Raw genomic sequence first — 24,978 nt, forward strand, 5'->3', positions numbered from 1 at the left:
GACTCCTTAAGGTGTCTGAACCTTAAGCAGTCATTGTCTGGACAGGGAGGGCAGTAGAACCAAGCTGCATTCTGAGGTGTGAGGGCCTGTGCTTTCTGGGGGCTTCGTGTGGCTTCCATGGGAGCAGCCATACAAGGGCTCTGATGGTTCAGAGGAAGTTGAGCACTCACCTGGGGTAAACCTCCAGCCCATAGGAATCTCCCAGTTCCCCAAGAAACATCAGTGGAGTGCCCATGAAAACATGCTTCTTGGGACTCTGACTGTGGGAAGGATGACCGTCCAATGTCTGCTGGGCTCAGAAATCCACTGCTAGGGCGGAGGCTCCACTTCCAGGCCCTGGGATACTAACATAGGCCAGTTCCTGGGAGGCGCCAGACTCCTCCAACCAGCACCATGGGTCCTAGGAATCCCCTTCAGCCCTGCAAACTATTTTAGAACTGCACTGTGGCTGGAGACACTCCCACCCAGCCCTCCATCCATCCAGCCCTCCATCCTTGGACTGGGGTCAGGACTGCATCTTGGGGTGCTCTCAGCCTCCCTCTCCATTTCCCCTTTTTGCATCATCCCAAAGATCAGACTCAGGAAAGGGCGCCCCTTCTCCCCAAGCCTCCACCGTACCCGGCCTCCCCTTCTCTCTCCATCTGCTCACACCCACCTCCATCCTCACTGGTCCCTCTTGCACCTGAGAAGTGTAATGGAAAAACCAATGATTCAAAGTGAACTATGGTCGGAGCAAACCTGAAAAGGCAGTGGTTCTCAAACTATGTTCCTTGGTGGCATGATGTATTAGCTTCCTGTTGCTGCCATAACAATGACTACTCAGTGACTTTAAAGTGATACAACTGAGTTATCTTACAGTTCTGGAGTCAGAGGTCTAATACGGGTCACACTGGGCAAAATTCAAGGTATTGGCAGGACTGACTTCCTTTCTAAAGGATCTGGGGGAGAACCTGCCTCCTTGTCTTTCCCAGGGGCTAGAGGCAGCCTTGGCTTGTGGTGCCTTCCGCTTTCAAAACTAGCATCGCATTGGCCTGACCTTGCCCCTGATGTTGTATGTCCTTCTCTGATTTTTGACCCTGACTCTTTTCTACTTGTAAGGATCCTTGTGATTACATTGTGTCTACCTGGAAAATCCAGGATAATTTCCCTATTTTAAGATCAGCTGACTAATAATCTTAACTCCATCTGCTGGTTTAATACTCCTTCCACATAAAGTAACTTGTTCACAGATTCCAGGCATTGGCAAGTAGACATCTTTGAGGTGTTCCTTGAAGTGAAGTAGGGACTTCTTCCTTTCATATCAATTAAAGTGATCCCAATTCACAGAAGAAAAAGTATATAGAATATTCTCAGTCTTAAGTTTTTGTCCTACTTTTCTTAAGTGTTAAGTTCCTCCTATCACTTTTCTGTGAACAAGCTCCAATTTAATAGCAAAACACATGAACGTGAACAGGTAATGAATACGGACTGAAAAACAGAGGCAGTAAAACGTATTTTTGAAGCTTTTAAAAATATATGTACACCCAGGTACTTATGAGTGTGAGGTTATTTTGCACACAGGTAACAACACTTTCTGTTATTGATTTTGTCTCTGATCTGTGTGAGGGTATAAGTATATAAATGTTTCATAGTGTTTTCCCAAACTGAAAATTTTGAGAACGACTGTGCACTACTTTTTCCCCCCAGAGCTTCGACCATTAGGAAGCATGAATTGAGGCTTGGTTTCTTTGCTTCTCATTCCAAGCATAAAGAATTGGAGAAGGAAATGGCAACCCACTCCAGTACTCTTGTCTGGAGAATCCTAGGGACAGAGGAGCCTGGTGGGCTGCCATCTATGGGGTCGCACAGAGTTGGACACGACTGAAGCAACTTAGCAGCAGCAACAGCATAAAGAGGAGCTCTTCAACTAATAAGCAGTTGTTTATTGAGCATCCCTTATATGCCCAGCACTGTCCCATTACTTAGGTAGAATTCAACAGTTTATGGAACTGCTCTTTGGTTAGAAAATAGCCTCAGAGACAAAAGCCAACAGTTCAAAGCATTTGGAAAGTACCTAAGTTGTGTGATCCAGGCTAAAAGTGCTGATGGAATTCTGAAAAAGGAAAGTTCCATGTGGGTGAAAAGCTAGAGAAGCCTCCCTGGGAGAGGCGAGACTTAACCTCCATCTCTGAGGATGAGTAAACAAGCTGAGAGCAGGCAGAAGGAGGAGCAGTGTGGTGTGTTGGGGACTTGGCTGTCTTTGCAATGGCTTTCAAACTTCTGAGGACTTCAGAATCACCTGGGAAGCTTATTTAAGACACACTCCCGGAGATTTATGAAACTGGCTAAAAAAGAAAGATCTGTTGCCCTTGATTCTTGGCGGACACTTTGAGAAGCACTCCTGAACTTCTGTGTGTGCATCCCCTAACAAACTTATCTCGAGGTTGGGGACTGTGACTTCTTCATCTCTGCACCTCAGCAGCTAACCCAGGTCCTGAAACATCATGGGACTTGACAGACATTTACTAAATGGAACCACACCACAGGACAAAGGACGATCTTGGTGGATCAGTCAGGAAAACAGAAACCACATTAGGTGTTTCAACAGTTTAAGGAATTAGCTAGATAGGTATTGGAGGACAGAAAAAGTGAACAGGGAGCACTGAGGTAATAGAGGTAAATGCTTCCCATCCTAGGGCTGGGAAGGGGATTGAAGAGAAGAGGGTAGGGTTGTCACAATACAGACACTTGGTCCTAGGATACTTGGTCAAATGTACAAGAGTGCTTTTATGACTGCATGGTTCTAGCCACGTTCTGTCACAGCATAGGAATTGTGCATCGAACACCCCCAAATTATTCTTTATCTAAATTGAAAGCAACCTAAGTGGGGATAGCAAGGGGATGGCTATCATGGGGTAGTGCAAGTGGATTAATTCTTGGATTAATTCTCTCAATTCCAGGGACGTTGTACATAGCTACATATAAGATGAATTTGCATAAAAACAGCCCTCCACACCCCCACACACGCACAAACACATACAAATCTGGTTAAACCTGGTTAAGCTCCATGGGTCATACCAATCTGTGCTCCCTGGTTTTGCTAGTGTACCATAGTGGCACAAGGTGATACTGTGAAGAAAACTGGGTGAAGGGCACATGGATTCTCTGTACATTTCTCTTGCCACATCCTGTGAATATACAGTAATTTCAAACTAAAAAGCTGAAAAATAACCTGTGTCTTTTTTGTTTGTAGAAAGGACCTGTAGATGAAACTGGCTGGGTCATTAAAAATGTCTTGTCCCTGCCTATTGTCAACAAAAAGGAAGACATCGTGGGCGTAGCTACATTTTACAACAGGAAGGATGGAAAGCCTTTTGATGAATATGATGAGCACATCGCTGAGGTGAGTGCAATTATAAAATAATGGAGGGAGATGAAATTCATGAATAGAGGACGCATAATTGTTGTTCTGGAAAGATGTTTCCAAAGTGTAATTAAGATGTGAGTCACACACGCTTGCCATCAATATGTCATTATTGTGTCATTTGTTTCCTGATCTCCATAAAACTGCACTGTTTTCTACCAAAGTGTGAATGTTTGACTTAATCAAAATTCTTTCCAGTACTAGGAAATTGGGGAAAAGGTTTCTCTCTCTTTTTCTCCCCACTCCCTTTTTTCCCCCTCTCCTCCTTGCTGTCACCCCCAGCCCTCTCTGATTCAAGTCATTCTTTATCTGATTGGATTTGGGTCATCCTCTCCTCTAATAAAGTATCCATGGTGCATGAAGCACTTCGAAAACGAGGGCTTAGCCAATTTTATTGTCTGGTGCTGACTATTAGTATTTTTTTCTTGGATTAAAACAAGAAACTGGGTTTTTGATGGGGGAAGAGCCATTGCTGGATAGGAAAGCATGCAGACTGTTGCCTCCAAATCAATTTTCCTTTAATTTTAGAGAATTGAATCACATTTTATCAATTTCAGACTCTCACACAGTTTCTTGGATGGTCTCTCTTAAATACTGACACCTATGAGAAAATGAATAAGCTGGAGAACAGAAAGGACATAGCCCAGGAAATGCTCATGAACCACACCAAGGCTACACCTGATGAGATCAAGTCTATTTTGGTAAGTGAGGAATTCAGTCCTACGGAGATTAGATGCTGTTTAACCATGGCTTCTGGATTTCACCGAAGTACCCAGAGGTCTGACAGCGGAAAATAAGTTTAGTCCTGGGCTGAGGAAGGGGAGACAGAGAAGGAGGGGTCAGGGAGAATTTGGGTGGTTCATAGTACACAGACCCTTACTGAATGTCCAGACTGCTTGGTTGGAACAGCTTTTTGTTTAAAATAGCTCTGTAGAAGCTGGAATAGTTAGGTCTAGATTGGACTGTTAGCACAGAAAAAAATATTTCCATGGAGGGAACCGTCAGCTGTTGGCCATGTAATACTCTATAACAATCGTAACCTCTCAGTTGTATATGACAATAAGCATCTATTTCTCATGCATTTATGGGTTGACCAGGCTTCGACTGATTTTGGTTGGGCTGTAAGCTGTGCATCTGGTTGGCTCTCTGCATCTGTCATCCTTGATCATCATACCTACCTGGTAGATGTTCTCATGATGATGACAAGTGGCAGACCGCAAGCCCAGCTGTGCAAGCTCATTTCAAGTCTTCCCTCATATCACATTCACTAAAATTTTCAGTGTACAACATGACCAAATCAACATCATGGATGATTGGGGAGCCAGTAGGTATTTGCTAGAAGTGTTCTAATCACCACCAAATGAAGGGGAAATATCACACACCCATGATCTCTATTCCTTTATTTCCCTAGCTTTCAGAGAATGTGTGATATAGTTTTCCTGGGGTGTTTTGTTTGTTTTTGCTGGGTGGTTTGAGATGTAAAAGAAATTTGAGAATTTGATATGTTGAAGATGAAAATGTCTGGGGAAATACAGGGAAATTGCTATAAACTAATAGAAAAACAGATGTAAGCCACTCATTTTTCTCGCCTACGTGTGAACTATCAATGTCTCCTTCCTCTCTCTCTTTGAGACAGCTGCTGTTACATTTTGGAGGATAAGAAAGAGTAATTGTGTTTTAGAGAAAATTCTACATAATCCAGTGCTATAGACCTTTGTATGGCACTTTGTCATGGGACTCATTAGAGCATGCTTTATTTTAACTGATTTTAAGAGTAAAGGAATCACATAGAGATCAACTTTATAGGAATTTCACACTTCCTTTGCTTTTACATTTTAGAAATTTAAAGAGAAGTTAAATATAGATGTAATTGAAGACTGTGAAGAAAAACAGCTTGTCACAATTTTGGTAAGTGTTTTACTTCTATCCTTAATGCCTTTTAAATAAAATATGGTTCCCTGCTTTTCTTCCTCTTCGTCCCCTACAGTGCAATCCACAAAGGTAAATTAGAGTCACAGCTAATCTAGACCACTGCACAAGAGAGTTCAGGCACAGACTCTGGGGGATAGCATGGCCTGGTTTATCTGAATAGCTTTGGATTACACCATGGCCACCCTTGAAGATGTGGCAGAGTTACAGACAGACCCTTACAGGCACCGTTGTCATTTCTGCCATCTCTAGCTTCTCTTCTGGATCCTGGAGGAATTATTTCTTTCCTATTGTTGCCATTGGGTCACACCTATTATGTCTAGTTGAAATAACTTCTCTTCCAGTCACTAATCCTGTATTTTGTATCTACTATTTAAACTCACCCAAATTTTCTTCAGTCAACTGTTAAACCCATGAGGTAAGTTTTTAATTTCAGAGCTTCTCTTGTTCAGTTCTAGGATGTATATTTAACTTTTTTTTTTTTAAGATTTCAACTCTATGCTGAAACTTTGTCATTTTATCGACTTTCTCTCTCTTTTCGTCGATCTTCTTAAATTTATTCATCGTAGTGATTTTAAATTCTCAATACCTGAATCACCTATATGTCTGATTCTACTGTCTATATTTACTCTTGAGTTTTACTCATTTGATCATTTTAAGGCATACTTCATAATTTTTTCATTGAGACCCAGACATTGTGGATAAAAGCTTGGAGGGGCTCTGGGTGATGCTATCTTTCTCTTCAGAGGGTTGATTTTCTTCTGGCCCGTGAGGGAGCTGGTTTTAGACTTCATCAGGGATGGTCTATCTGAGGTTTGCCCTTCCTACTCGGGTAGAATCTTTATTTCTAGAGGGTGGCCCTTCTGGGGTCCCAACTAAAAGCCTGGGATATTTACCAAGGCCCCTAGACCTTTGACTTTCAGAGGCTTGAATACAATCTGTCTGAAATTGAAGTAACGTCACATTTGTTTGCCTCCCTAACTACCCTATCCTGTTTTCCACTGCCCCTTTCTGATCTGCGTTCTTTTTTTCTGGCTAAGATATACTGAGTATCTCACCTCCCCATCCCCATCTTTCATGAGCTCTGTCTCCCCGTCCTGGCCCTTGGCTGTACCACCACAGAGCCAGTGGCCTTTGACCTCTATGTTTTGACACCTTGCATATTTTCGTGTCACCTGAGGCTCTTTCTCCTTCTCTCACTCTCTTTGACTTAACTGGTGAGCACTTCCCTCTCACATGTAGTCCAGAAGATGACCCTTCCTTCTGCTCATTTGCCCCCAACAAAACTCATCTTCTTTGTAAAACAAAGCTTTAATTGATATTCATGACATGTTAGAAATTTTCTAGTTCTCTGTTTAGAGGAGGGAAGGGCCTTATGATGGAAAAGCAATAAAATGGACAAAGAATCAGTAGCTTTACAACAAAATGGCTTGTTTTGAATATAAGATATGCTCTAAAGCTCATCCTAAATCATTGCTGCATGTAACTTAAACAAACACAGATTTCAGAGGGGTTCTCTGAAACTATCTTGGCATAATTTCCAAGTGGCATAAATATATATATGCATCTTTGCAACCCCATGGACTATACAGTCCATGGAATTCTCCAGGCCAGAATATTGGAGTGGGTAGCCTTTCCCTTCTCCAAGGGTTCTTCCCAACCCAGGGATCAAAACCAGGTCTCTTGCATTGCAGGCAGATTCTTTACCAGCTGAGCCACAAGGGAAGCCCAAGAATACTGGAGTGGGTACCCTATCCCTTCTCCAGCAGATCCTCCCAACCCAGGAATTGAACTGGGGTCTCCTGCATTGCAGGCAGATTCTTTACCAGCTGAGCTATCAGGGAAGCCCAACTTAAGAAACAAACATGCATTTCAGAGGGGTACTCTGAAACTATCTTGGCATAATTTCCAAGCGGCATAAATATATATGCATCTTCACTTACCATGATTTTCTCCAGGGATACGCTTTAATTCTTGGTTCAGGGAAGGCGTGGCCCTCTTTTATAGGTGTAACAGCAGGTGCGTGGGGCTGTGCTGGTAAGGACTGAGGAAGCAGCACTGCAACTTGGGCAGAGGAAGTGGGGAAGGTTGTCCCCCTTGCTCCCCCTGCTTCCTGGGACATTTCAGGTCACTCACAGATGCCCTGTAGCTCCTGTTTACCAGACCATAGAAGATGTAGAGAGAATATCCCAGAGAAGTACCTCATTCACTCCTCCTTGAGTTTTTTTTTTATTCATTCACTAATTATTGAGATGCACTATGATACAAGAAACTGTTAAGTCCCAAGGGCGAAAGATAATGTGGTCTGGTTCTTACCTGGCTCAAGAAACCCCTTGTTTATTAGATGAAAAATACAAGCAATGACACTGCCTTGAATGGACGGGTTCATAGGGCGTGAGCATCAAGGGCTCTGGGGAGGCCGAGGGCCTGACTCTCCTCACAGAAGGTGGTGGAGAATGAGATGAAGGCCATGGCGTGTAGGCCTGAAGGGGACGCGGGAGCTGGGTGGGCAGAGAGTGATGATGTGGGCTTGGAGATGAGAAGGGAAAGCAGGACAGTCCAGGCCAGGGTAGGGGGACACAGCTGGTGTGGCCAGAGCCCCAGCGAGTGGAGGAGGGGAGCAGCCTATGAGGCCTGGCAGGGAGGGGGGGCAAGACCACACATGGCAGCCTAGCACACTGGGACCCAGGAAGTGACCTGATCAGATGGTCAGGGTCTCTGGAGCAGAGGGAGTGAGCTAGCCTGGATGCAGGAGGCCAGTGGGGCCATGTTACAGTCACATACAGTTACAGAGAGGGTGACTTCTCTCAATCTCTCATGCTCACCGCCTCTCATTCTCAATCTCAGCTGTGGGTTCCATCAAAGAGGAGAAAACCAGCCTTTGGTGCTAGAGTTCCTACTTCTCAGACCAAGCAAAAGCCTTTATTTCTATCAAGCTCTCTGTATCACTGTTGAATGACTGCTGTTCTTCAAAACCTGTGATTTCTGTATTATAGTATTATTACAATGGTTTGCCTATGTCTGCAAATTGGGCCTGGGAGTCATAATTCTGAGAACTTCTTACTTTGTTTCTTGCTAAAAATGCACACTTACACGTTAGTGTGACTGACCCTATAATGCTTCAAAAAATGTTTTCACATTTGATCTTTACATAATACTCTGAGAACAGCAGGGCAGAGGTGACTTCCAGCAGGGAGGTTCTGTGGCATGGGGCACCCCTCACTGCACCCCACAGTTCTTGGTCTGATTCTTACATGTGCTTATTTTCCATTTCTCCCCACAAGAATGTGCATTTCAGGGAGTAGTGACATTGTTTTATCCATAATGCCTACAACACAAATAGGAACCAATAAATGTCTGTTGGATAATTAAAAATGAACAAAAGGAAAAAAGAGCTCCCATGGGCAAGGAATCTGGGAGGTTCTGGACAGAGAGAAAGTGATGAGAAGAAGGAATAGTGGAGGACACGAGAGGCCCTGTGAGGAAGGAGCTTTGGGAAGTGCCACTAGGGGCTTCCCTTGTGGCTCAGCTGGTAAAGAATCTGCCTGCAATGCGGGAGACCTGAGTTCAATCCCTGGGTTGGGAAGATCCCCTCAAGAAGGGAAAGGCTACCTACTCCAGTATTCTGGCCTGGAAAATTCTGGGCTCACTGAGTCAGACATGACTGAGCGACTTTCACTTTCCCTAGGGGTCGTGTGACGAATCCCCTCTAATTGTCTTTGACACATGAAAATAAAATTGGTACTGCTTTTTCATTAAAACAACAAAGACAAAAATGTTACTATTGTTGTCTGCATTTCACAGATAAGAACACTGATGTAGCTAACCCCAACCCAGAACTGAACACTAGTTTCCTGGCTCAAAACCATTGCTTTGCAGGAGAGAGGTCTCTGCCCAAAGTGACCATCTAAGAGTGGCCTTGGGGAGAAGGGGTTCTTCTTCCTTGGAGAATCAGGAAGACCCTACAAAGAAGGGCAAGGGTGTGAGGGCCAGCTCTGACTTGGGGGTTAGGTGAACAGATACCATAATTGTATTTAAAAGAGCCATATAGCATTTGGTGTTGAAATTTGTGCAAATAGAACATGAATCATCCTCTGGACCAAGCCTGAGCTTTCTGAGGGATGTGACCTTAGCACAGTATTGAGGGTTTACTATGGGCTCAGTGAACACCCACGGAACTGAACTGCTCCTGCACGTCCGTCTGCTGGGCCACACAGCAGACTGTGTGCTTTCTTTCTTTCTTCTTTCCTCGCCTGCTTCTTTCTTCTTGTGGGGTTGTCTCCACCCTGCCGTCTGTCACATCAGCTGAATACACACCCCTCCAGAATCTCACCTTTCACTATCTGTATTTTTAACCACTTCAGTAAGTGAAGTCCTTAAAGGCAAGACCCACATTTTTGTTTCCCAAGCCATGTCCATGTGACTAGTTCAACTGTTTTTTCATCTGGTCCTAAATCCTGACAAGGGGTGGGTTAAATGAGATGTCTGCGTGTGTTCCAGGACACTGGGGGCATTCATTCATTCATTCAATGAACATTAACCAAGCACCTCTGTGGGACAAGCCCTCAGGTTCTTTTACCGCAGCAGGTAACACACCATGATCCCATCCTTAGGGAACCCACAGACTAGTGGGAAAGCATCACTGAACAGGTAAAGAAAATACGATAGAACTGAATCAAGCCATCATTTACTGTTTACTAAATATTTCTAGAAGAGGGAAAAAGAGAAGTTAATCCCATGGACGGAGGAGCCTGGTGGGCTGCAGTCCATGGGGTCGCGAAGAGTCGGACACGACTGAGCAACTTCACTTTCACTTTTCACTTTTCACTTTCATGCATTGGAGAAGGAAATGGCAACCCACTCCAGTGTTCTTGCCTGGAGAATCCCAGGGACGGGGGAGCCTGGTGGGCTGCTGTCTATGGGGTCGTGCAGAGTCGGACACGACTGAAGTGACTTAGCAGCAGCAGCAGAGTATTGAAAATGGGTTAGGCTGCTGTAATTCAACATTTTATTTTGCATCAGAGAAAGAAAGTAGCCTCTGGGGTCTGCTTTGGAATTGAATGCGTCACGTAGAAAGCTTCTCAGGATAGCTGAGCCTCAGTTTAACCATCTGGAAACTGAGGGTCATTGTGCAGATTTGTTGTGAGGATAATAGGGGCGTAACCCAGAACTGGGTATGTAGAGGCTCAGGGAAGTGCATGTGGCATCACTGCATTGTAATTTTGTGTCTGACTAAAGGGATAAAAAAGAATGTAAACTGGAACCTTTGGTCCTGGTTTCAACAGAAGGAGGACCTGCCAGACCCACGGACTGCAGACCTGTATGAATTCCGCTTCAGCGACTTGCCCATCACAGAGCATGAACTGATTAAGTGTGGACTTCGGCTGTTTTTTGAAATAAACGTGGTGGAGAAATTCAAAGTACCTGTAGAGGTTAGATGGTATTTAATTTAAAATATGGTGTGATTCTGTGGCAGTTCGCCACTGTGTAAAATTACCTGTGGTTCAAACAGATTCCCTGCAGTGTGGATCTTAAATTATCATTAACTTTGTCAATATATCCGCTTAAACCTTGTAAACAAGGCGATCCTATCTTTTCAGATAAGGTTGTCACAGACCTTCTAACCTTTAGAATTCTGTTCCAAAGTCTGAGTGGCGTTGTCTTCTTCGGCGGCAGGTTCTCACCAGATGGATGTACACGGTGAGGAAGGGGTACCGGGCCGTCACATACCACAACTGGCGACACGGGTTTAACGTGGGGCAGACCATGTTCACTTTGCTGATGGTAGGTGTGGAGCACAGCAGTTGGTGAAACCTCGTGCCTCCCTCCTGAACGTGGTGAGAAGAGATACAGGCTATCACATTAGAGCTGTAATTTTGGAATTCATGGATACAATCCCATAAATCCCCAAATCCTCTGGAGATGATGCCAGGGCATGTGGGTATCCCTGGGCGCTTGACTGGATGATAACTCTGACACTCACGTACTTACGTCTTTCAAGGAAAAAAATTCAGTTGCCTGCTAGGTTTGTAACTGCCCAGAATGAGCTACAAGAAATAAAACCAGTTTGGGACTTCCCTGGTGGTTCAGTGGTAAAGACTCCATGCTTCCAATGCAAAGGGTCAAGGTTTGATCCCTGATCAGGGAACTAAGATCCCACATGCCACGCGGTGTGACCAAAAAAAGCAAGCAAGCAAGCTTGCTCTCAAAACACAGCAGACACCCTTCTCCATCAGAGGCAGGCCTCGCTGCACATGCTGCATAATGTATTAATGTAAGTGAAAATATATGTCTATTTTCTTTTAGACAGGAAGACTGAAGAAATACTACACAGACCTTGAAGCCTTTGCCATGCTTGCTGCTGCCTTCTGCCACGACATTGACCACAGAGGCACCAATAATTTGTATCAGATGAAGTAAGTGAACATATGCTGCCGCATCGATAGTTCTGGTGCCCCTACCTCATTTGTAAATGCCTTCACTTTTTCAACTTTATTTCATCAAAGTATTGAATTCATACCTTTAGGTGCATTGATCTTCGACTTGCAGTTGTACACCCTTGGGTGACACCCCCAACTCAAGCTAGAGAACATTTCTTCCTGGGCTCACTACCTCTCATGTTCCCCGTCCTTGTTCCTCCACCAGCTGAGCTTGCATCTTAACATCATCACCACCTTCCCCTCTTGCCTAAGAAAAGAAGTGCAGGCTCTCAGCTCGGACAGATTTGTGTTCACTGAGTTCACAAATTATTTAAACTTTCTAAGCTTTGAGTTCCTCATTGGGAAAATAAGAACTGTAATAATGCTACCTAACACTTAAGGTCACTGTAAAGATTAAATAAGGCTATGCATACAAAGCAGTCAGCTCACAGTTGGTGCTAGGTGGTTAATAATTATCAGGTATTATTATTATTAGTTACTATGTCATTGGCACTTTCAAAATTGGTCAGCAATGCCATGGCCAACCTAGCTCCTTGATAGTGACATTTAAGAAGCTCTGTCTGCCTTGGCTGTACTATATCCTCATCTCCTACACATAACCCACTACCCACAAGGTACCAGAGGAAGTGAGACATTTTAGAGAGTATGAGCTTTGGAGTCTGGGTTTGTGGGATCCAAACACTTCTTGTTAAGTGATCTTGGGTAAATCACTTAATGTATTCGAGATTCAGTTTCTTAACTGTTAAATGGGTACAATATTGACCTCTCAAAGACTGCTGTGACAATCACATGAAATTGTATGTCTGAAATTACATAGTAGATGCTCAAGAAATTTACTCAATGAATTAAGCAGTGACTTTTCACCTTCAGCAACTCTGCCAATCAGGCTTTGCCCTGAAGTGGGGATTCCCAGTCTGGGTTCAGGCAAGACACATCTTCCTCTAAGAGCTCCAGCCCGTGCTGGCTGTTCTGCATTCCTGAATGCAGGTTTCCTGACAATGACTGAGCTCTCTTCCGCCCTCCTAACTGCTTCAGCCAAATCAGTTTCAAAGGACTGAATATTTATTGAGCACTTGTGTACTGGGAGACCAGCTGAGAACTTGATACCTATGGCCTTTTTGAATCCTTGTAGCCCTCCCACCTGGGAGTTACTATTGTTCCCCTCTTTTACTGATGAAGAAACAAGTCCCAAACAGTCAAATCTAACTTGCCGTAGATGAAAAGAGAGTAGCCAAATGGGATGTGGCATCTTGTCTCCAGGTTTGCAGAAGAGATGAGACCACATCCCAGACTTCTGCTTTGGCCTGGTGTTGGGAGTCTGCATGGGTTCCATCAGCGATGGGCAAGCTGACCTTCTTCCTTTTCTTTCCGTGAGAGAAACTTTGTAGTTCAAGCAATTAAATCATTTTATGCATTTAACAAATTAGGGTTTTTCTTAAAAAGATTTTTTAAGAGCATATTCTTCTGTTCTAAATCTAAAAATTCTTTTCCAATATGTTACTTTCAACTGTTTCACAGTCATTAGGGGAGAGGGAAGACATGAAAAAAAAAATCCTCAGATTGCAAGGATTCTGTACTGTGTGATCTTATGTGTCATCTTTAAATAGCTAAAATGACCCTTTTCCTCCTAGGTCCACATCTCCGCTAGCAAGGCTTCACGGCTCTTCCATCTTGGAGAGGCACCACCTGGAGTACAGTAAGACACTCCTGCAGGATGAGGTACGTGGGTCTCTCTCTCTAGGGCAGCTCACAAGCTCTGGATCAAAGTGCTAACCCACAGAAAATGCTTAGCAAGAAGATCATCCTGAATGCTGGTGGCTGACAGTGTATATACCCTTATTGAAGTCAATTGATAGAAATGACTATATTGCGATAGTTTTTGAACAATCAAATTGGAAGTAGCTGAGATAGAGGAGGAAAGAGCTATGAAAAGTCACAGAATAAAAAGTTTACCTTGGGTATGTATGAATGTAAAAAGAGGAGGCTACACAGCCACTGCTTTTCTTATTCATAGGGCATGTACTGTTAAGGCATTGTCTGGATCTTTGAGACAGTCAGGTGTTGGTAGTTTGGGGGTAGGCATGAAAATCAGGCGGTAAGATCAGACAGCTGCCATCAGAGGCACTGAGTGAGTGAGGGAGATGTCCCATTCAGGAGTGGGTGGGGCATAGGAGAGAAGAGGGGTGGCATCAGGGAACTTTTCACGGGAAGTGGGTTAAGCTTGGCCCTGAATTCATTGTGATTTATACAATATCATGTACTACTAACTTTCGATAAAAAGATTTTTCTTTTTATCGATTTTATTTAAAGAGTACATAGGCTTGTTGGAAAAGTTTTGAATATTATCTAGTTATGCTTGAGAACAAATCTGAGAAGATTCTAACTCAGAATGAATCATTGTTAGATAGAAGGGAACATTCTTGTCTGCACAGAGAAATTGTCTAGAATCACACAAACTCATTAGGATAAATAAGCCCTTGGGAGAGTGGAGCTTTTTTCACTTTTGATAATAATTGCTTATTAAAGGCTCAGGAGAAGGGGTATAAGGAAATATGTCCAAGTTTTGAGATAATATTACATTCTTCTAGGTAATCAAAAGCCAAGTGGGAAAAATTTGTAAGGGCAATTAGGCAGAAAAGTGGAAAAAGAACAGACATATGGTTTAAATATTTTTAATAGCCTTTGATTGATGCAGCATCCAGACAGGAGGACAGAGACCAACTGCACTGAATTACCGATTTCACAGGGCAGAAGAGGGCAGGCGGTTAAAAACACATCCTGGGCTTCATCTCCCACTTACCAGGCTCCCTGGGGATTGGACCTAGGAATCTGCATTTTTAATAAGAGTTTTCATCACTCTCGTGTGTAGCCAGGACCTGTTCCTGCAGTAGTATCATAAAAAGAATGAGGATATCTGTTCTATGAGAGTTGGAAAAAATAGAATTGAAAGTAGTTCATGAATATGATAGTAATTTGTTATCCACCCAGTTTGTTAAGGGTCTTGCCTTACTGGTTGGGATGGTCTTATGTTTTTGAGTAAGGGTCTTCCATATATCCAGCTGATTACATATACCACAGGCAGGCAGTATCAAAAATAATTTATTTTACATTTACCTACTAATGCAAAATATATTCTAAAACCTTTATAGCCAAATGTTTAAATGCTTAACTATGGAAGGGCTCCTAGTAGCTCATATATTTTTACTTTCTGGGATTTGAGAATTTAAAAGAGTTGTTGTTTCCCATTGTAATTTTTAAATGTTATTTACTCTGCAGTCTGAACTGGTTTTCATGGCTAGATAAAGGCTTACTCTTTTTAAAAAGGAATATCGCATCCTAGTAATCCATGCCACCTTGGCAAGGACCTATCTACAATGCTATTTGACCTGCTAATTGCAGACTTTTAAGGGTTGTAAATAGAGTCACTAGGCAATAAATGCAATCACAGAGCTTTTTATGAGCAGGCAAACTGAATGCTGAAAACATGAAATTTTAACATCAGATGTTCTTTTCACATTTTTGGAAGACAGTACAGTTCTTCTATTTATTTATTGTATAGAGGAAATACTTATATTTAAAACTTTAATTTTTTTTACGTAAGGCAAATCCTTACCTAGCAATTTTGCCATTTTGTAGGCATTACTTATTGTGTTTTGTATGTTATCAGGCTTTATGTCCCAGTAGAGTTGGATTCCCTGCTTTGAGGACAGAACTGTCTGTATTCTAAACTAGTCAGAAATCTACCCTTTAACCTAATGAATAGGGGTTAAAGCCCTTGTTAGCCAAATTTCTCAGAATATAAACTTTAATACTACAATGTACTATCAGAATGACAAAATGTATTATTTAGCATAAATAACAGAATACTTTTATTATTCAGAACATTTCTTCATAAAATTTATAACTTCAGACTTAAATTGAAGAAAGTAGGGAAAACCACTAGACCATTCAGGTATGACCTAAATCAAATCCCTTATGATTATACAGTGGAAGTGAGAAATAGATTTAAGGGCCTAGATCTGATAGATAGAGTGCCTGATGAACTATGGAATGAGATTCGTGACATTGTACAGGAGACAGGGATCAAGACCATCCCCACGGAAAAGAAATGCAAAAAAGCAAAATGGCTGTCTGGGGAGGCCTTACAAATAGCTGTGAAAAGAAGAGAAGCAAAAAGGAAAGGAGAAAAGGAAAGATATAAACATCTGAATGCAGAGTTCCAAAGAAGCAAGAAGAGATAAGAAAGCCTTCTTCAGCGATCAATGCAAAGAAATAGAGGAAAACAACAGAATGGGAAAGACTAGAGATCTCTTCAAGAAAATCAGAGATACCAAAGGAACATTTCATGCAAAGATGGGCTCGATAAAGGACAGAAATGGTATGGACCAAACAGAAGCAGAAGATATTAAGAAGAGATGGCAAGAATACACAGAAGAACTGTACAAAAAAGATCTTCACGACCCAGATAATCACGATGGTGTGATCACTGACCTAGAGCCAGACATCCTGGAATGTGAAGTCAAGTGGGCCTTAGAAAGCATCACTACGAACAAAGCTAGTGGAGGTGATGCAATTCCAGTGAGCTAGTTCAAATCCTGAAAGATGATGCTGTGAAAGTGCTGCACTCAATATGCCAGCAAATTTGGAAAACTCAGCAGTGGCCACAGGACTGGAAAAGGTCAGTTTTCATTCCAATCCCAAAGAAAGGCAATGCCAAAGAATGCTCAAACTACCACACAATTGCACTCATCTCACACGCTAGTAAAGTAATGCTCAAAATTCTCCAAGCCAGGCTTCAGCAATATGTGAACCATGAACTTCCTGATGTTCAAGCTGGTTTTAGAAAAGGCAGAGGAACCAGAGATCAAATTGCCAACATCTGCTGGATCATGGAAAAAGCAAGAGAGTTCCAGAAAAACATCTATTTCTGCTTTATTGACTATGCCAAAGCCTTTGACTGTGTGGATCACAAGAAACTGTGGAAAATTCTGAAAGAGATGGGAATACCAGACCACCTGATCTGCCTCTTGAGAAACCTGTATGCAGGTCAGGAAGCAACAGTTAGAACTGGACATCGAACAACAGACTGGTTCCAAATAGGAAAAGGAGTACGTCAAAGCTGTATACTGTCACCCTGGTTATTTAACTTCTATGCAGAGTACATCACGAGAAACGCTGGGCTGGAAGAAGCACAAGCTGGAATCAAGATTGCCAGGAGAAATATCAATAACCTCAGATATGCAGATGACACCACCCTTATGGCAGAAAGCGAAGAACTAAAGAGCCTCTTGATGAAAGTGAAAGAGGAGAGTGAAAAAGTTGGCTTAAAGCTCAACATTCAGAAAGCTAAGATCATGGCATCTGGTCCCATCACTTCATGGGAAATAGATGGGGAAACAGTGTCAGACTTTATTTTTGGGGCTCCAAAATCACTGCAGATGGTGACTGCAGCCATGAAATTAAAAGACGCTTACTCCTTGGAAGAAAGGTAATGACCAACCTAGATAGTATATTGAAAAGCAGAGACATTACTTTGCCAACAAAGGTCCATTTAGTCAAGGCTATGGTTTTTCCAGTGGTCATGTATGGATGTGAGAGTTGGACTGTGAAGAAAGCTGAGTGCTGAAGCATTGATCCTTTTGAACTGTGGTGTTGGAGAAGACTCTTGAGAGAGTCCCTTGGACTGCAAGGAGATCCAAGCAGTCCATTCTAAAGATCAGTTCTGGGTGTTCATTGGAAGGAATGATGCTAAAGCTGGAACTCCAATACTTTGGCCACCTCACGTGAAGAGTTGATTCATTGGAAAAAGACTCTGATGCTGGGAGGGATTGGGGGCAGGAGGAGAAGGGGACAACAGAGGATGAGATGGCTGGATGGCATCACTGACTTGATGGACATAAGTTTGAGTGAACTCCGGGAGATGGTGATGGACAGGGAGGCCTGGCGTGCTGTGATTCATGGGGTTGCAAAGAGTTGGACACGACTGAGTGACTGAACTGAACTTCATGGTAGCTCACTGTGACTATATATGGGCAGGATGGTTAGAAACAATGTTAGAAAAAGGGGATCTCACTATCCAAACTATTTTTTTGTTGTTGTTAGAGTTATCTATTTGAGTTTATTGAAGTGTAATGTTTGTACAATAAGCATCCCTTTAATGTGTTATTCATACAAATTCTATGAATTCTGTCCCTACACTTGGATAGATTTTACCCCACCACACTCAGGACACAGAAAGAACACTTCAGTCATCTCCTTTGGGATGACAAAGGAGACTGTTCCTGGGAGTCTATCGCTGGATACAGAACACTTCAGTTCTGTAGTAGTCTATGCCTCTCTCCCTTCCCAGCCCAAAGCAAGCAATGAAATGTTTTTAGTCTCTACAGATTCGTTTGAATCTTCTAGATTTTTATATAAATGCAGTCATCCAGTAATTACTCTTTTGTGGTGACGACTTTCATTCAGAACAATAATTTTGTGATTTGTTCATTTTGAGCGAATGAGCCAGCAGTGATTCATTACTTTTCACTGCTGAGCGGCCTTGCATTTATCTTAAATGAAGATTTTAATTTTACTTCAGCTTAATGGAAGAAACATTTTTTAAGGGAAGGAATTACAGAACTTCAGAGAACTGTGTCCATAATCACAAGAAATATTAGTTCTTCAGATCAGATCAGATCAGTCGCTCAGTCGTGTCCGACTCTCTGCGACTCCATGAATCGCAGCACGCCAAGCCTCCCTATCCATCACCAACTCCCGGAGTTCACTCAGACTCACATCCATCGAGTCAGTGACCTCTGTCATCCCCTTATCCTCCTGCCCCCAATCCCTCCCAGCATCAGAGTCTTTTCCAATGAGTCAACTCTTCGCATGAGGTGGCCAAAGTACTGGAGTTTCAGCTTTAGCATCATTCCTTCCAAAGAAATCCCAGGACTGATCTCCTTCAGAATGGATTGGTTGGATCTCTTTGCAGTCCAAGGGACTCTCAAGAGTCTTCTCCAACACCACAGTTCAAAAGCATCAATTCTTCAGCGCTCAGCCTTCTTCACAGTCCAACTCTCACATCCATATAGAGAACACTAAAATCAATAACTAGTGGTTATGTGTTACCTTTTTACCATCTCTGAACTCCCTGCTATAAAACATGAAACAATTCAAATACTTACACTGCTTCCCACATCTCTTACTTGTTTTGTAAGGTATTTATTATTTTTTTTTTTTTTTACTGTTATCAGGATTTATAAAATTAATTTATAATTTCCTGAAGTGTCTATTTTTTTTTTTAAAGCAGAGCATTTGTTGCATGACTAATGGTGGAAATCCCTAAGATGAGCTGGATGCTGCCCAGCAGCTCTCTTGGGTTAGGTGTTCTCCCAGAACCCACGCCTGAATCTTCAGGACAGTATTTGTAGGTGCCTCGCTCAGCCACCTCGATGGTGTTCCATCTGTAGCCCTGGCGACTCCAGTCACATTTCCTCTTCTGCCTGGCGGTGTTGCCACAGTGGTCATAGTTCGGCTTCTGAGTCGGAGGCCTTGGAACCACAGTCTTACTTCCAAATGACAGTGTTCCCTTTGTCATCTCTTTTGTATGGTTGAGACCAAAGAGGCGCAATTGTTTATTCCTACTTCTACTTTTATATGGGCCTGATACTTAGCCTCAGACTTTCATCATGGCTTGTCCATTCCTGTGTATTTTGACTCATATCTTAATTAGCTAGATTTTTGTCATCTGGTAGTTTTTCACAGTCTCTAAGCTAAGTACACACCTATGAAGATCTGTTTGTTACATTTTTGAAAGTCAGTTTGGAAGAATATAAAGGTTGTTGGGTCATTACTTTCTTCTCAGAAACTGGAGGACTGTTTTTTGGTGTTAAAGAGGTATAAATGGCTGATTTGATTTTCTCCCTTGTAGGTGACTTTGTTTTTCTGAATAGATGTTCATATAATTCTTAATTCTTCATATTTTAGTAACTTTGAATGTATGGGTGATTCTGCATCTATTTTTTTTTAAATTTTATTTTTAAAAATTTCATCCTGCAGAGTGATGCTGTCAATGTTTATTTGGGGGTATCTGCATCTATTTTTTCCTTGTTATAGGTTACACATATCCATAGAATCCATTGTCTTTTTTTTTAATTTCAGGGAAGCTTTTTTTCATTGTATCTTTGGACATTTTTCTAATACATTGGGAATATCAATTATGTATATGTTGAATCTCCTTGCCATTTATGTTTTTATATTTTTAAATATTCTTTTAATTTCCTCAAGACTGTGGACTATGTCCCTTGCTTATTCTGAGTAGCTTTACTGTGGATTACATTGCTTTTATATTCAATTCCATTTTCCTCATTCTACTACTAGTTTTGCTAGTTTATTTTCAATTTTACTGTTGTTTTACAGTCTTCCCTTTGAGTTCTTGTGGTTTTGAAACTATAGGTATTAGTGTGGATTTTTCATGTTCCATTGCGTATTTCCTTTGATGTATTTTTCATTTGCCTTTTGTGTTCCTTTCTTCTATTGTTATTTTCTTAGTTTGGGGTGTGTGCGTGTGCAGTGATGCACTGTATTTACATATTCAGTCAACTGCTCTAAGACCTTTATGTGACTTCTGATTCAGAGTTGTTACATGTGGTGTGCTGTGACTCTCTAGTTCATGTCTTTTTGTGAACACATGGGTGTATTTCTGTTTGGTATGTACCTGGAAATAGAATTGCTTGGCCATAGGGTGAGCATGTGTTCAACCTCAGTGGATGCTGACAAGCAGTTTTCCAAAATAGTTTTATTAATACATCCTTACCAACAGTTCCAGTGGCTCTCCATTGTCTCCAACACTTGCCACTTGCCATCTTTCTCATTTTAGTCACTTGGGGGATGCGCTGATTTGTGTCAAATTAAACAGCATTAACACATATAAACTACAGTTTTTTATATTAACCTTTTGAAATTGTTTTGGGACTACCTTTGTTCTCAACTTGATTTGTAGGAATTCTTTATTCTGATTTATGTATCTTTCATCAGAAATACGTATCACAAGTATTTTCTCCCTGTGAATTGCCTTTTTATTCTCTTAATGTTGGATTTGGGTGAAAATAAGTTCTTAATGTCCATTTGATCAATTTTTTAAAGATTAATTCTTTAGTTGTATAGTATTGTCTTTTGCCTATTCAAGGTAATGAAGGTATTTTATTGTTCTACCTTTCTCATTTAGATCCACAATCATTTTACAACTTATCTTTATATATGGTTTGATGTAGAGATCAAGATACATTTTCTGTCCATGTGAAAATCCAGTTGACTCAGCACCATTTATTGACCCACTTCATTTCAGTGATACCTTTGTCCTACACCAGGTAACTGATTATAATAGTCTGGTTCTGCATTCCCTATTCTATTACACTGGTCAGTTTGTGTCTTTGAAGAGTTAATATGTCATCTTAGTTACTATAGCTTTATAATAAAGTCTTCCTTCCAGTGTAAATTCTCCAGTTTTGTTCTATTTGAAGATTGCTTTGGCTTTTATTACACCTTTGTATTCTCATATAAATTTTAAAAGTTTGTCAATTTACATACACACATCCACAAACTTGGTATTTTGGTTGGAATTGTACTCAATCCATAGGTTGTGTTCTTGTGGTCTTTATGCAGAGGTTTTACACTTGTTTTCCTCTGAAAACTATTCATTCCTTAGTGGAACTTGCCATCTGCTGTGAGGGGAGGGCAGGAATGCACTGTGGACAGCCTCAGCTTTCTATTTATTCAAACTCTGTCTCAGCAATTCTATTTCTTTGGTCTGGAGAATTCACCTCTTTGATTTGGGCTTTCGGGAAGGCTCATGTTAAGCAAGCCTGTGAAGCTACAGGGTCTGTGTTAGGATCTGATCATTGCCGCCAACTTTCTGCCTTCACTCCTTTTTACCCAAAGCATTCTCTTTGGCACAGATGACGAAGTAATAGAAGTCAGTGCAAATATACGTCAGAAGTTACCCCATCAGCTCATCCTCTGCTGCTGTTCTGTGTGTCAGACTGGATTTTTGAGGGACATCCTTCCTTCTTCCATGCCCTGTCTACATTCTAAGACCTCTTGCTCCAATTAAAAGATTACTGGCTCTGCCTTCACTTACTTAAAAACAACTGCATGCATGTATATATGTTTAATCTTCAACTTGTTCCAAAAAATTTCTAATGGAGCTTCCAAAAATACATGTAACATTAAAGAAAAAATGAGGGCTAATGGGAAAATAAAAATAAGATGAAGTATGGGGCAGGCCCACAATGTGTACAGTGAGAGGTATAAATGTTTATTAGACATGGGCTATAAATTTGGTCAAGGGATTTCAAGTAACTAATTTAAACAGAAACAGGATCTTTTATGTGAATCTGTATCCATGGCTGAAAAAGAAACTACTTACAAGCTCTTCTTTTAAGAACTTTTTCTAGGAGAGAAGGAAAAAAGGAAATAAAAAATGATACTGAATTAAGACAGGGTTTTTCAATTAGAGACTTGTACAGTAAAAATGAGTGAAGGAAAAAAAGGTGAAAATCAGGAATATTGTGCTATCAACAAAGGAAGCAGTACTGAATAGTTGAACATACATCCTTTTTTCTTAAGTATACTAATTTTAAAAGTGTGTCATCTTTTTTAAAAAATGCGGGGAGGGAGGAGGGAGGGGGGTTCAGGATGGGGAACACGTGTACACCCATGGCGGATTCATGTTGATGTATGGGAAAACCAATACAATATTGTAAAGTAATTAGCCTCCAATTCAAATAAATATTTATATTTAAAAAAAAAAGAAATGCAATACTGATTTACTTTGTAAAGTGAAAGAATGTTTGCCATTCTGTCTGCTTTAATAGAGCTGTTTTATTGTTCTGGATTAGAAAAAGGTATGACTTAAATGGAGTACAATGGTATTTTCTCTCTCTCTCTCTCTCTCTCTCTATATATATATACACAGCTTTTTTTCTCACACACATATATTTAGCAAATAGCAAAGTATCCAGGTTTAAAAATAAAATCAACATGTATTAAAAGTAATTGGCGCATAAACAATACTGATAATCGTGGTCGTGGTGTGTGGTCCATGGTCTGGCGCTTGGTAGAGACGAGGTCTATCCTAAGGGATTGTTTATTTAAATCTGGCAGCCTGCCCTGTGTGTCCCCTCTCCCCATTCTATAATGTTCTGGCTCTTTTTTTCTAACTTTTTTAGTTAAAAAAGAATTACATGTTTAATGTGTACAACATGATGTTTTGATGTATGGATATATAGTAAAATCGTTACTACAGTCAAGTGAATTAACATATTATCTTTTTGTGTGTGGTGAGAAGACCTGAGATCCACTATTTCAGCAGAGTTTTTCACTATATAATAAGGATTAAAATGACTTATATAAAGAGATTAAAAGTGTGCTACTAATAATTTGTCTAAAAATTTAGGGCATTTCCACACATGATCCCCTTTTTTCTCCTAGTACAGCAGTCAAAAATGACCGGAAGTGCTACTGGACCTACAAAGTCTGTGTTGGAATTACATGCTACACGTCACTCTGGGAAACATATAACGTGCATCAGTGAACAGATAAGGGCAATGACTCACTGATGGAAACATGCCACAGGGTCACCACCAACCCAAAGGCAGGCCACCAGAGTAGCCAAATCAGGGAAGGTTAAGTGGGATTAAAATGCCAAACGGCCCACTTACTCTGCCCTTTTCCTGGTCAGTCCAGACCAGTTAAAAATAATCTATATCCAGAAGATTTGAGCAGAGATTACGCACAAGGTGCTGCTGAGGACTGTCTCTTTCAAGCAAGACATGGATTTTGATCTAGACAAGTTTTCTTTTGTTTGTTGTAGTTTGGAGTATAATTGCCATCTCTTCTATCAATTTAAAAAGTCTAGCTATAGTTGCTATTATGAACTCATCATTACTGCTGTGTAAAATACCATTTTTCTTGACTTCGAAGTTATAAAAGATGACCTAGGTAGAGGCTGTATTATGCACACATAATTCTAGTCCATTTCTTGCTTTCTAGTATTTCAGTCTCCTGGAATGACAGAGCTATATTTGGTCTTGGGTTTTGCAATTCTATTTTAAACTGGGGATAACCTCAGAACTTACCAGTAATAATGATACAGCAATAATTAAATTCTGTAGCAATTTACTCTTCTTAAATGCATTCCCAGTTGTCTCATCTGCATCAACATTCCACAAATATTTACTGATCACAGGTTGAGTGCCAGGCAGTTAGCAGGGCAGCTGTTGTTCTCCCCATTTGAGAAAACAGATACTTACAGATGTTAAGTGAGATGTCCAGGACGCTACAACTACCACGTGGGGAGGCTGGGAACTGAACCTGGGCTCCTTACTGAGTCAGTGTAGTGTCCCGCTATACTGGCTCTGTGTGCCAGCTGTTCAACCTTGAGCAAGTTTCCTAACCTCTCTCTGCTGTGGTTTGCTGTGTGACTAAGAGTTTTCATAGAGCACTTAGAACAGTGCCTGGGGAGTGGGAAGCCTTAGGTGTCTGCTGTTATTATTTGGTGCTTGACCCAGTGTTCTTTTCTACATTACGCTGCCTCTGTCTCTACATAGGCGGAGAGACTGTTTCCTCCTTTTCAGTGGGATTTTTCTGTATTTAACTGTTGACTTCATTTGTCACTGCACATCTGTCTTTGGCCTGTATTCCTAAAAATGTTCTTTTTGGAATATCTTATCTTTTAAAAACCACTCCCAGATTTACACTCTTGTTTTCTGGAACACTAAAAATTGAGGGTGATCCATGTATGAGGAGACTATTAGTGGGAAACTCTTTGAAGAAAGGTAGAAATAAGTTATTGTAAAATAGAATTGCAAGACATCATTTTAAAAACAACTTGGAAGATTTACTTTTTTCTATGTGTGAGTACTATTGTAATCTGCAGCTTCTGAAAGCTCTCCAATAGTTTCTAGAATCACTCTGAAATTATCTGGTAAATAATTCAACATGTCTAACAATTGGACAAATACCAGATATTCTTTATTAAAGTTTCTCAATTACTACAGGAAATTTTAAATCTATTGTTTTTATTGAATTGGTCCTGGAAGAAAACTTATATACTGATTACATGAATATTTGCTAATAATCTGTTTTAAGAGTTTAAATTATCTTAATCAAAGTATAAGTAAAGAGGTAACTTAATCCAAGAGAGAAAACTGAAAGCAAAAAAAT

General features: G+C 41.1%; 1 protein-coding gene across 3 annotated transcripts in view; it reads left to right on the plus strand.

The window, feature by feature from the left end:
* Positions 1-24,978, plus strand: part of PDE6C (phosphodiesterase 6C) — a 53,186-nt gene that overhangs the window by 20,394 nt on the left and 7,814 nt on the right. For all 3 annotated transcript variants that reach the window (NM_174419.1, XM_010819788.4, XM_059881731.1), the window contains 7 exon segments: positions 3,233-3,382; positions 3,961-4,104; positions 5,243-5,311; positions 10,618-10,764; positions 11,009-11,116; positions 11,639-11,748; positions 13,404-13,491. In NM_174419.1, coding sequence (NP_776844.1) covers positions 3,233-3,382; positions 3,961-4,104; positions 5,243-5,311; positions 10,618-10,764; positions 11,009-11,116; positions 11,639-11,748; positions 13,404-13,491 — 816 coding nt within the window.

This window comes from Bos taurus, chromosome 26 (assembly GCF_002263795.3).
Source record: "Bos taurus isolate L1 Dominette 01449 registration number 42190680 breed Hereford chromosome 26, ARS-UCD2.0, whole genome shotgun sequence".
Classification (NCBI taxonomy): Eukaryota; Metazoa; Chordata; class Mammalia; order Artiodactyla; family Bovidae; genus Bos; species Bos taurus.